General features: G+C 41.0%; 1 protein-coding gene across 1 annotated transcript in view; it reads right to left on the bottom strand.

The window, feature by feature from the left end:
- GSAP (gamma-secretase activating protein) overlaps nt 1-13,512 on the bottom strand; it is an 86,788-nt gene that overhangs the window by 27,860 nt on the left and 45,416 nt on the right. Inside the window, exons 16-19 of the mRNA XM_055138423.1 lie at nt 8,753-8,845; nt 8,395-8,612; nt 5,741-5,810; nt 5,104-5,186 (exon numbers count right to left, since the gene is read on the bottom strand). Coding sequence (XP_054994398.1) covers nt 5,104-5,186; nt 5,741-5,810; nt 8,395-8,612; nt 8,753-8,845 — 464 coding nt within the window. The remainder of the gene's footprint in view (nt 1-5,103; nt 5,187-5,740; nt 5,811-8,394; nt 8,613-8,752; nt 8,846-13,512) is intronic.

Genomic DNA, 13,512 nt, shown 5'->3' with positions numbered 1-13,512 from the left:
AAGAAAAAGACAAATAGGGTCCCAGAGATACTACTCAAACAGCTGCATACGTTTTGCATGAGGGAAGCATGAGCCTGATTCCCAGCACTGAAGGTCCCCTGAGTACCACCACAAGCAAATCCAACCACAGACCTGGGAGTAACCACTGGGCATGACTGGGGGTGGTTTCAAAACAAAAACCAATCAAAAATTTTTTTTAAATGACAGTAAACACAAATTACTCCCTCAAAAAGAGAAATATCCTTTAGAGTCTCTTTTAAAAAGGATTAAACTACCTGAAAAGGTACAGAGCAAATAGCATTTTGTGCATATATTTCAGTCCAAAAAAGGCAAATTACATTTGCACTACTATGTATGACAGGAAGATATAGAGTCCCTTTCTATATTCCCGACTCCTCCTTTTCCTCTTCTCTTGCAATCAGAGGTATTATAGTTGGCCTTCATCTCACTAGTAGGAACCAACATTTATGGGATTCTTCTATGACTTTAGTGAAAAAATTTTCCTCCACCAAGTTTCCAGAGATGAAAGAGTCCAATCAGGAGTTAAAGCAGCACCAGAGTGACATTAAGAGGTTAAGGCACTTAGCTTGCAAAAGGCCAACCCTGGCCAATCCCCCATACTGCATATGATCACCCTGAGTGATCCCTGAGAACCTACAGATATGGACCAACTCCCAACACCCCCATCTCCCTCACTGCCCCAACAAAAGAATTTAAGCACCATTGCCACAAGGGAAAGGGGAAAGTCATGCCATTCATATCAGGAAGTCTAAAGTTCTAAATAGTTCTAAAAAATAAATTGGAAAAATGGGAACAATTATGGTGCGAAGGTCATTCAGATGGTGAGATTGGTGTTGGAACATTGAAAGCCCATAATTGTATTATGGACAACTTTGTAAACCAGGGTGTTTAGATAATGTTGTTTTTTTTTAAGTTGAGTTTTTAGTGGACACTAACCCTAAAACTAAGGTTACCGAAGGGAAAGAAAAAGAGGGGTCTGGAGACAGATTGAGAGTCTGAGTATAAATAAAACTTTGACTTAGAGACCAGAGAAATAGTACTGTGGGTAGGTCACTTGCCTTGCAAGCTGCAGACCTAGATTAGATCCTTGGCAGCTCATATGGTCCCCTAAACCTGAGCGCAGAGCCAGGAGTAAGTCCTGAGCACTGCTGGTTATGGCCCACAAATGAAAAAAAAAATTTTTTTTGACTTAAAAATACACTCCTGCTAACAGTAAACATTAAAACATATATTTAAATAATAGGAATAAAGTAAAAAGCAAATTTAATAAAATGTCCCCAAATATCTTTTATTTGTTGCTGTTTTTAAAGGTGTATTTCTACATTAAATATGTTTATTGGTCTCTCAATTAGTCAATTCATGTTATGTTTCCTCAAAACAAAAAATTAGAAAGTACTATGAAGAAATAAGATCTGGTATTTGTTTAGATTTTAAATTTCCTAGGCTGTATCATATGCAATGTTCCTGTAGAAAGGAGCATCACAACTTTGGGGAAATGAATTTTCAAAACATTTAAGCATTTGAGTTCTCCATTATGACAGTAGAAAGTCTATGATGAGAATCTAGGGTGTGCTTTACTCATAACAGAGCATCTGTCAAAAAGAAAAAGAAAGGTATTAAAATATCACTAAAGCTTTAGACTTTGAGGAACATCACCTTAAAATAAGTATAAGACAGCTATAGCAAGGTACAGTACAATATTACTTATATGCACAAGTCCTGTGTTCCCTAGAATCTTTTTTTTAAAAAATCTAGTCATCTACAGAAATAATCTATCTCTGTGCAGAAGTGTGAAACTCCTATTTCCGACTATGGCACGAGTTGACTAAGCAGATAGCCTTAAGGGCACTCACAGATTAGAAGAGAGGAAAAGTAAATAATTTACATCGTTGCTGAAGATAAGCTAAAACTCAGAGAATTGCAGGATTAGAAAAGATTGCGATGATAACTTTAGCCACAAAAAGCTTAAAACAAGCTGGTTAACCCTTGGCAGCGGTTGGAGGTTTTCATACTGTCTCTAGGACTTCCTGGTGTCACTCTATAGGACACCCCATCCCCCCACGCCCCGCCGGCCACCAACTCAGCTACTGTGCCCCCAAGTCATGAGAAATGCAATAGTGAAGAACTGCCATCAGGAGAATATTCCTGGACACTGAAAACTCGTGTTCTGTCTAAAATTGTGCTCCATCCCAACACAACCCTGGGAACTATAGGGCACACCTTTGCCTGGGGCAGGAGACAACTCTCACAGCAGGGGGGTGGTGAGGGGAGGAAGCCAAGCATTTCCTGAGTCCAGACTGCTGAACCTGCAAACTTCCGGCCACATTACCACCACAGTCTGTACTTGACGTTCACAGCGGGCGTCAAAGGAAAAAGCGCAGGTCTGGAGAGGGGACACTCTCAGATCTTTGCCTTGTAACTCTACAGCGTTTTGATAATGGTAAAAACAAAAAGAATAACCTTGGAGGAAATGTTCTCACTGTGTACACAAAAAACTTAGAGGTCAGAGTGATGGTCCCCAGGTTACAGCACTTGCTTTACAAAGAGCTGAGCCTGGTTGGATCCCTGACACCACATACGGACCCTCCAGCCATACCAAGAGTGATCCCTGAGCACAGAGGCATGAGAAGGCCTTGAACACAACCAGGTATGGCCTCCTAGCTACAGAAAAATTAGAAATTAGACACATGGGATGTGCCCTTTTTACAGGACTGTTTACATAACTTAAGCACAAAATGGGAAGCATCAGAATATCCTAGTCCCAATTTTCCAACATCTGCACTTGTGATTTAATTTTTTTTTCCTCAAGGCCTTTTGGATAACAAATCTCTACCTCTAGACCAAGTATACAAGCTCTATCACCCAAAACTGAAGAGGTAAGAGACAGAACCGTTTCTGAGAACAAACTGTACATGGTTCCCATTTTCTGATCCAATAAAGTTCAATTTATTATGCTACATTCAAGAAAGATAAACAATGGGGGGCCAGGAAGATAGAACAGTGGTTAAGGCACGTGTCCTGGCAGTGCCCAGCATAGCTTTGATCCCCACCACCACATGGTGTCCTGAGTGTGACTGGAGGCAGTCCTGGGGACCACAAGCACCCAAAGGGCAGCCCTGGTGGTCCAGGCACCACAGGGCCTGAGCAGCACTGAACTTTCAGTTCTTCACATGAACCTGCTTGGCTGGTTGGCAGAGTTTTGTCAGGAGAGGCCCTCAAGCTTTCTGAGTACCATCTGGAGGGCCACCCTCCACTAAAAAAAGGTAAATGAATAAAGATTTAGCTTGGCACTTCCTAATATGAAAGAAGAAACTCTAGGGCCAGAGAGATAGCCCAATGGGCAGGAGCACATGCTTTGGCTGCTGAGCTGATGAATGTTTCTCCCTGAGCATTGCCTAGTGTGATCTTGAGCACTGAGCTAGGAGTAACCCCAAAGGACTACTGAGTGTATGCAAAAATAAAAACCAGACAAACAGGAAAAAAGGAAAAAGAAAGGAAGGAAGGAAGGAAGGAAGGAAGGAAGAAAGAAAGAAAGAAAGAAAGAAAGAAAGAAAGAAAGAAAGAAAGAAAGAAAGAAAGAAAGAAAGAAAAAAGAAAGAAAGAAAGAAAGAAAGAAAGAAAGAAAGAAAGAAAGAAAGAAAGAAAGAAAGAAAGAAAGAAAGAAAGAAAGAAAGAAAGAAAGAAAGGAAGGAAGGAAAAGAAAAGAAAGGCCTCCTGACCATGGGAAGAAATCTCTGGGTGGAGTAGGTCTGCTGTGGATAAGAGACTTTTACTAAGCTGACAGCTCTGACTACAGATTTCCTTCAGGAGGCTGGGAGAGGAGTGGTGAAGGTGCTACACTACTGAACAGGAGAATGCCACAACAGCAGTGTACCCATAAGTCCTCATCTATAAACACCTCGAAACCACCCACCCTATTCTCTAAGCGAAAATAAATTCCACAGAGGCTTAGTTATGCTTGATCGCGAGGACCAGTGGCAGATATTCTCTACTTCAACTCTACCTTGTTACATAAAAACCGTGGCCAAAAGCAAGCATACATGACTATTTTTTACGGTGAAAAACTTATATTTAGATTAGACAGGTGGGCAGTTTAGATGATCCCAATGTTGCTAGCAACATCCCAGGCATCCTAGTCAGGAGCCAGGGAATGTAAGAGAACACGCAACCCGGAGATTCTTCTTCCAGCTATTTATTAAGAAACCTTCTCATGCAAACAGGAAAAAGGACGAACGAAGCATGGACTAAGGACGAACTAAGGAAAAGGAACCAGGGGGCCCTACCTAGGCAGCTTCCCTCCTTATATACCTCTCGCTGCTTGTTTTCGCCCACGTGTCTGCATCTGATAGGTTAGTTACAGCTTATGGGCGTGGCAAGACATCCTGTTCCTTATTAGGAATGGTTTTCGAAGCACACAGGTGTTGTTTACCAAGAAAGGTGCAATTTACAAGCACAGTGCAACTGTTGTTGCAAAGCACGGTCCCGTGGAGGCTCTCCACAAGGGAACATACGCCTTCTTCTCTCCATCAGGTCTGACCAGGGTGCTGACTGCGGCCACATCAGTGTCACTGAGCTGCTTCATAGCCTGTTAAATCTGGTGCTGCTGACCTCGACCTCCACAGCAAACACAAGAGTGTTGTTATCTTCTGTCTTCTTGCTGGCTGACTCTATGGTCAGAGGGAACTTGAGGATGGCATGACAGCCAAACTTGTTTCTCCTGGAGGCACTCTTCTTATTCTATCTGGACTGCCTTTTCAGCGCGCATTTTGGGTCTTTGGAAGATGGGTGACGTGCAGATCTTCTTTTGGTGGCTCTAAGCACCTTTCAGCGCTGCTTACTTGGCCTTCAGAGCTTTGGCTTCAACTCTGGAAGAGGCCATAGCTTCTTTCTAGTCTTTCAGCATCATCTTTGTGAAAGGGTTTATTTTTCTTTTTTTCTTTTCAACCAGAAACTTCAACTCAGTTTCTTATCAGTCAAGGCAGACACAATATAAAAGCCTGATAATTGTGACAGGGACCTCTCACCACTGCCCCACAACTGGAAATCCCTCTCTATCCCCTGAGGAATACAAAGTTGACTTACTGTATTCCACATGAGCACGGAGGAATATGGCAACAGCTGGTCCATGTTACTGGTCTCTGGGTAAATGCTCCAGTAGGAAGATGCTGGTAGATTTTTTTGAAAAAGAAAAAAATTACATAAAATTGAAACATTCTTTAAAAGAATAAGGTAGGCTTTTTTCAACAGACCAAAATAAACAACCAAAGTTTTCACTGCCTTCATTTTCATCCTCAACGACTGATTATTATGACCCTACCTGCTGATTAAAATGCCTAGGTTCTACCTTTTTACATGGGAAATTACTTTAAATATTTTATTTGAAAGTTCTATCTATCCAAGTGACAGTGTGCTACTTGCACACAGAACCAATCAGCACAAAGCGGAGCTAAGAAAGGTACATATTAAAGGAGGGGAAAAAAATCACTAATAAGGTTATAGAATCATGATTATATCTTATCAGTCTCTGAACAATCACAGCTTCTCACAAAACCACAAGAGAATGAAATTTAATTAGCTGCTGACTGTGAAAGAAAAAGAGAAAAACAAAACAAAAACCTCCTATGCAGCATGTTGACAGACTGAGGCATTATCATTTTACGGCTTTCCCTCAAGCAAGAGTCAAAGATTCAACTTAACATGCTACATCAGCAACACCTACCAATTATGAATTCCTGAAGGAGGTCGAAGGAATGGCAGACAGAGACATTCTCAGAAATCCACCGGACGATCTTTAAAAAGTAAGAAGACAATACTATGGGCATTTAAATCTATACCCTGCCCCCGTTACCCAAAAAAAATCCACAAATGTTTCTTGTTCTGGATCAGTCCTGAAATGCTGAAGACTATACTCTGAAATGATCTTCAAGTTACATAAGACAGAATGCATGCAAACAGTACTTTAATTGAGATCCTTTTTATTCTTTACTTTAAATGTAAGTGCCACTGGCTGGAATGCAAATAAGCCTTCTTCAACTTGTTTGTTCTCACGGGAGTAGGTCATATTATAGCAAAATACCAGAGTGAAGAGTTACAGGGATACGAGAGAAAACAAAACCAAACCTGCTTCCTGTCTCAGCAGCTACCTCAATAGCTTCTCTGCCCAGCCTCACCGCTAGGGGCACGCAGCTCCCTATTCCTGCCGTAGAATCCACGCTGTCAGGCTTAACCAGCCTGTGAATGTTCAGATCTGCTCTGGTAATGACTTATTTTTATTTCCAGACCTATTCATGCTAGCTGTATCTGTTTTAACAATTAGGTCACTCAATAAAGTATTACTATAGACCAACAATGGGTGTGAAAAGCGTTGTTGGGGCAACCAAAGTTGATGCTCCAAGAAATGGAAAGATCTCTCTCAAACATTTATTGGGTTGGTGAGATTGCTCAAAGAGCCCCAAGTTTGATCCGGACCTCTGGGTAGTCCCCTCTCCCACAAAACTAAGTGTAGGTGAACAGATGAAATAATTACAAATGACTGAAAAACATTGACTAACAAACAAATATTGCTTTGAAATTACTGATCTCATAAAAAGAGAAAAGAAATACAAAGAACGTAACAGGAATTCAGAGATAGCGCATTTCTCATGGTTTTATGTAAGGAACACTTTTTTAACTCCAATTAGCTGATATGAAAAGCATTCTGCTGGAAAGGAAGCATTTGATAATTTGTTTCCCATTGCTGAGAATGAAGAGATATGAGGTCGTGTGGCTACAATAGTGGCACTGGTGAAGGGATGGGTGTTTGAACATTGTGTAACTGAGACTTAAGCCTGAAAGCTTTCTAACTTTCCACATGGTGATTCAATAAAAAATTAAATAAATAAAAATAAACTAAGTTATGGTTTCAACTATAAAAAAAAGAAAAAGAAAAAAAGAAAAGCATCCTTGGGGCTGGAGCGATAGCACAGCTGGTAGGGTGTTTGCCTTGCATGAAGCCAACCCTGGTTCAATTCCCAGCATCCCATATGGTCCCATGGGCACCGCCAGGAGTAGTTCCTGAGTGCATGAGCCAGGAGTAACCCCTGTGCAACACCGGATGTGATCCAAAAAGCCAAAAAAAAAAAAACCCATCTTTAAGTTATATCAAAAGGTATCTGACAACATTTGCTCCAGGTCTAACTTGTGTGTGTGCGTGTGTGTGTGTGTGGTATTGGAAGAGCTTTAAAATTAAAAGCCAAAGAGATAATACAGGGGTTAAGGAACTTGCCTTTGCAAACTTGCATACAACTGTCTCTGTTTCAATTTCCAGCTGCATGAAGTCCCCCCAAGTCCTATCAGGATTCCTGAGCACAGAACCAGGAGTAAACCCTGAGTACCACCAATTTTATATATAAATATATATATTTATATATATATATTTTTTTTCAAATAATGGGTCGGGTACATGGCTCTGGCAGTACAGCACACTCCTTGCAAGTGAGGCTCTGGGCTCAATCCTCCTCACAGTCCACAGGCAACACTAGCTGTGCCCATGTAGCCTCAAGCATCACTGGTTGTGGCCCCATAAGAATTTTTTTAAATCCCTAAATAAAATAGATAAATGTGTGAAAAAATTTTGTAAGCTATAGTGTGTGATATAAATGTATAGTTTTCCTTATTGAACATGTCATAAATACATGCTTCCAGTTTGGGGTGTTGTGTGTGGTGTTTTTTTGTTTGTTTTTCTGGATGATAAATACCAAGTTCAAACCAGGGGGAAATGTCGATGATTTGAGCAGCTCACTATCTACCAAGAACTTTCTTGAAATGTTACTGATTGAGCTAAATATGTGTTTACAATATGGAGATGAAAGTTCTCAAAGGAACAGAACAAACAGGCCTTCTTTACTGTCTGAGGTCTGCTTGGCATCCATTAAAGAAAAAAAAAAAAAAAGGCCAGAGAAGAACATGTTCAAGTCAGAACAGAGACCACAAACCTCAATCAAATCCTACCAAATAAAAGTAACTTTTGTTCATTTTCAATAACTAATTACCTACAGATGGCATTGCCTATTTGCCAAGCATTTTTTATGATGTTTCTTTGGGGGCCTCTTCACCAGTGCTCGAAGACCCTTCCCAAGGAGACTCGACCCCCAGGCCAGGGCTGCCATGTTGCTCAAGCTCCGTGATGCTGTAGGCCCCCAGAGCCACCCGAGAGATGTGCAAAGGCCACTAGGACCACATCCTGCACTGCTGTGGGCAGAGGGGCAGAGAGGGCGCCTGCTATGGTGCCAGGGATCAAACTTGAGGCCTCAAGTATGCAAAAACATATGCTCTACCCTTCTGAACTCCCTCCCCAGCTCCTACCCAATTTTCCAACATCAGCCATCGCCCCACCTTGGTTTCCAGGAGCTGTGCATCTCGGCCACATGAGAGCACACAGTGCAACGTGGCCACCTTCTCACAGTCGAGCTGAGCATTCCATAGGAACTGTAATAAATATGACTGATCGAGCAGCACTCTACACAGCTTCCCAGAGGAGCAATCCAAGACCAGGGACGTTGACAGGGACTGTAGAAAACTATGAGGTAACTTATCAATCGCAGCATTGTTTCCTGGCCAAAAACAGAAAGCGAAACAAAACAAAAATCAGCAAATAGAAAGAACACACCCCTCCCCGCCCACTCACCCATAGAAACTAAAGTCAAAACAAACCCAAGCAGCCCGCATTCCTGGGGGGAAACTACAGCCATACCTGTCAGAAACAGACTGTGGCACACCAGGTCTGGATGCTGAATGTTAAGCAAATGAAAGAAATGACCGGGTAAGTAAACCGCCACATAATAGTCTGTGGAAGAAAAAGACTGAAGTCATTTTCGTGGGGAAATGGAAGAGCTATCCAAGTGCAGGTAAAGCCTGGAACGTCGTAGAAGCCCTGCTTCTCTGACCCTTTTAAAATACAAAAGCTTTGGAGCTGGAGCGATAGCACAGCGGGTAGGGTGTTTGCCTTGCACGCAGCCGACCCGGGTTCGATTCCTAGCATCCCATATGGTCCCCTGAGCACCACCAGGAGTAATTCCTGAGCGCAGAGCAGGAGTAACCCCTGTGGATTGCCAGGTGTGACCCAAAATAAAAGCAAAAAAATAAAATAAAATAAAATACAAAAGTTTTTACAAATACAATAATCAGCAATGAGATGCTCTTTCCATCTTTTTAGCCACGTCTCATATATTTCTGACCATGTTAGCTTTTCCCATATATTTAGCCATAATTAAAATTTACAGTGATGGTTTCTTTCTAATGCATGGTGACTTTATATAAATCTAAATGATCTCTGAGAGCCAATGACAAAAAAAAAAATCAAGACACATCATTCCTTAATCTGACAGTCTGGGAATAGCTGGGAAAATCTCCTACTGGGGCTTTTCTTCCTACTTCCTGCTAATTTAGGGAGCTTCTTTCATTTCCCCTATTTGTTCACTATTGTTAACATCATAGTCCATCATCATCATCATCACTGTTGTCATCATCATCTTCATTTTGTTTATAGAAACTTTCAACTGATATTCATCAGGACAATCCCTGGAGGCATCCCAGCGCTGTGTGGAGTACTGATTTATTCCCTCACAGACCGAGCTGCCAAACTTCACACCTTCACAGTCTCTGCACTACTTTTGTAGCAAGAACATTTGTACACATATTGTGAAAAACAAAAGTGTGAAAAACAGATTTCTGGAGAATGAGCATAGAGTAGCTCTTATCATTAATATTCCCACGATCTTAGAAAACAGACCTCCACATGATAGCAATAGTTTGATATGGATGAGACACTTAGATTGTGAGTCAGTCAGCCTTTTTTTCCCCCCAAGAAGCAAAGAAATACATACTAATAGCAGGTGTTCTGATGAGAGGGGAGGGAGAGGGGAAAGTAATGAGGAAAAAATTGTACTTTCAGTTGTACCACGTTCTAAATCATGCAAAAGAGCATAGTCCAACTGTTTGCAATATTATTACGACATTTAAGTGGAAAAGTACTAATAACCTTATAGTTGAGCAAAATGGTATGATTTTAGCCATCTAATAACCTATATTCAATCCTATTCCCATCCCTTAAGCAGCTGTGGAAGGTAGGACCACAGTCTTGAGTGGTGCTTTTAGAGCATCTGAGGGTGTTTCAGATTACCAAAATCACTGAAGCAGTGAGGAAGGAGGGGGGGTTCCTGTTTTCCTGTTCTCTGGTGAGTCTGAGCATGTTAAATTGCTCATGTGCCAGACACCTCACACAAAGAACTCTAAGCCCTTACTAAAGCTGTCTGTCACAGAGGCAGAGTGACGGCTAAAACTTTACTATGCTTACGTGGACGAAAATGTAGGCAGAACCCTCCATGACATTGAAACTAAAAGCATCTTTAAGGATGAAACACCACTGTCCAAACAAATGGAAACAAACATAAACAAATGGGATTACATCAAACTAAGAAGCTTCTGCACCTCAAAAGAAACAGTGACCAAAATACAAAGTGAGCCCACGAATGGGAAAAAATATTTCCCCAACACTCATATGATAAGGAGTTAATATCCAGGATATACAAGACACGAGTAGAATTGTACAAAGGAAAAAAAAGACAAAACTTCAACCCCATCAAAAAATAGAACGAAATGAAGAGAAGCTTCCTCAAAAAAGAACTACAAATGGCCAAAAGGCACATGAAAAAATGTTCCACATCACTAATCATCAGGGATACACAAATCAAAACAACAATGAGATATCATCTCACACCACAAAGACTAGCACACATTCAAAAGAGCAAAAGCAACCAGTGCTGGTGTGGATGTGGGGAAAAAGGGACACTCTTTCACTGTTGGTGGGAATGCCAACAGGTCCAGCATTCTGGAAAACAATATGGGCATTCCTTCAAAAACTAGAAATTGAGCTTCCATGTGACCCTGCAATACTACTTCTGGAAACATATCCCGAGGGTGCAAAAAAGCACAGTAGAAATGACATCTGCACCTATATGTTCATTGCAGCACTGTTTACAATAGCCAAAATCTGGAAACCTGAGTGTCCAAGAACAGATGACTGGTTATAAAGAAACTTTGGTACATCTACACAATGGAATGATGTTCAGCTGTTAGGGAAGATAGTCATAAAGTTTTCTAGCAAGTGGATATTCATGGAGAGTATATCATGCTAAGTGAAATGAGTCAGAAAGAGAGGGACAGACATATAATGATTATACGCTTTTGTGGAATATAAAATAACATAATAGGAGACTAATAACCAAGGACAGTAGAGACAAGAGCCAGTAATATGCTTCATGGTTGACAGCCTGCCTCATGAGCTTTGGGGAAAGGCATTTGGGATAGAGATGGGATCATTAAGTCAATGATGGTTGGAGGTATCGTTCGGGATGGAAGATGTGTACTGAAAGTAGATAAATGTGACAGCGTCTCAGTATCTGTATTACAATCCATAATGACCAAAACTAGACAGAGTATGGGGGAAATTGTCTACCATAGAGGCAGGGGGAGGGGTGGGACAGGGGGACATTAGTGGTGAAAATGTGCACTGGTGGAGGGATGGGTGTTTGATCATTGTGTGGCTGAAACTCAAACATGAAAGCTTTGTAACTGTATCTCACAGTGATTCAATTAAAAAAAAAACTTTTTTAATTAAAAAAAAAAAAAGAAAGACTTTCTTGTACTAATCCCCAGAGTCTGTGAATTTTACCTTAGGTGAAAAAGAGAACTTTATTGGTATTAAGAATCTTAAAATGGGAGAGAATTTTGGATTGTCCAGGTGGACTTGATTTAATCACAAGTGTCTGTGAAGAGGCAGATCGAGATTTGGGCACAGAGATAAAAAGGGAAATAAGGGAACAAAAGAGATGAGAGTGATGTGATAACAAGCCAAGAAATACTAGTCTCCAGGAGCTAGAGAAGACAAAGAATGAATTCTGCCCTGGAAACACCACAATCCTATCCTTACCTTGAGTTTTGTCTGAGATCCAAATATTGCCATTAAGGTGGCAATAAGAGACAAAATGAATACTCCTGACAACATACACTAAAAGAAAAGTGGGCACCCACATCATTATTTCTGATTCTCAGTTTATTTATCTCTAAAATGGGACCATCAGCAAGCAGAGTTGTAAAGATCAAGAGAAGTGAAGTAATTTAATTAGCACGTAGCATTCATTTGAAAATGTTAGCTTTCTGGATATGGGTTTGTAGCTCAGCTCTAGAATACTTACGTTGCAAGTGTGGGGCCCTGGGTTTAGTCCATGGCACCATGCCCCCAAAAATGATTTTTTTTCTATAAGCAAATCTTTCTTATCTAAAGAAATTTGTTTATGAAAAATTTCCCCAAAACTTCCTTCTTTGGTATTTCAGCCACTATTAAGTCCTTTTTAACAGGGAAATTGCGTGCAACTTATAGCAAAAACAACAAACCAAAACAGCACTCAAAAATGCAATGTTACTATCATAAAAATGACTCTAGAACAGTTTTAACCTTAGATATAGTTTGGGGCCTAGAAATAAAAATATGTTTGAGAAGGAAAGATGAATGATATAAGATGATCTGTTTTCACAAAGCCCTAATGAGGATTTCTGCCCTTTCCATCCTTTGAAGACCACAGATTAGATCAGGCCTACCCTTTCCAAGATATATTCCCAGGGATTTAAAAAAAGTAAGGGCTAGCGTTGACCTCACAAATGTTTTCTTTAGTGGAAAGTTTCCCACATCATTTTTGAGATAAGATATTGACAGAGAACTGATGATAAGAATCGAGTTCCAGACCCGGGAAACCTATTTCTCTCTCTTACACTGGGAGCAAATTCACACAGGTTCAGAACTCACATTAAAATCTGCCATGTGCCGATGGCCACCCAATACCTCCACTGCAAACCACAACACCCAACAGGAGAGAGAGAACAAAAGGGAATGCCCTCCCACAGAGGCGGGGTAGGGGGGATAGGATGGGGAGGAGGGAGGGATGCTGGGGTCATCGGTGGAGAATGGGCACTGGTGGAGGGATGGGTACTCAAGCAGTGTATGACTGAAACACAAGCACGAAAATATGTAAATCTGTATCTGTACCCTCATGGTGATTCACTAATTAAAAAAGAATAAAAATTTTTTTTAAAAAAGAGAAAGGAAAAAATTTGCCGTGTGCTGGTTTGCTTGGGATAAGATATCTCACCTCATCAAGAACATCAATCAAAAATAGTTATTTAATAAACTATCATTTGGTATCTCAGTTTGCTCAGCTCCCTCACATCACTTTGTTCAGAGCAGCCCTTCCTTCTTTCCTCTTTTTTTCATGAGGAAAAGAGAGTTTGTTTGGGCCTGTGGAACTCAGAGCTTACTCCTGGCTCTGATGAGCTCAGGGACCACTGCTGGCAGGGCTCAGGGGACCATATGCGGTACCAGGAACTGAACCCAGATCGGCCATATGCAAGGCAGGCACTTTACCTGAATATCCTCTCCAGCTTTTCTTTTTAAAAATA

Source organism: Sorex araneus, chromosome 1 (genome assembly GCF_027595985.1).
Source record: "Sorex araneus isolate mSorAra2 chromosome 1, mSorAra2.pri, whole genome shotgun sequence".
Classification (NCBI taxonomy): Eukaryota; Metazoa; Chordata; class Mammalia; order Eulipotyphla; family Soricidae; genus Sorex; species Sorex araneus.
This window is presented reverse-complemented; position numbering and strand designations above follow the sequence as displayed.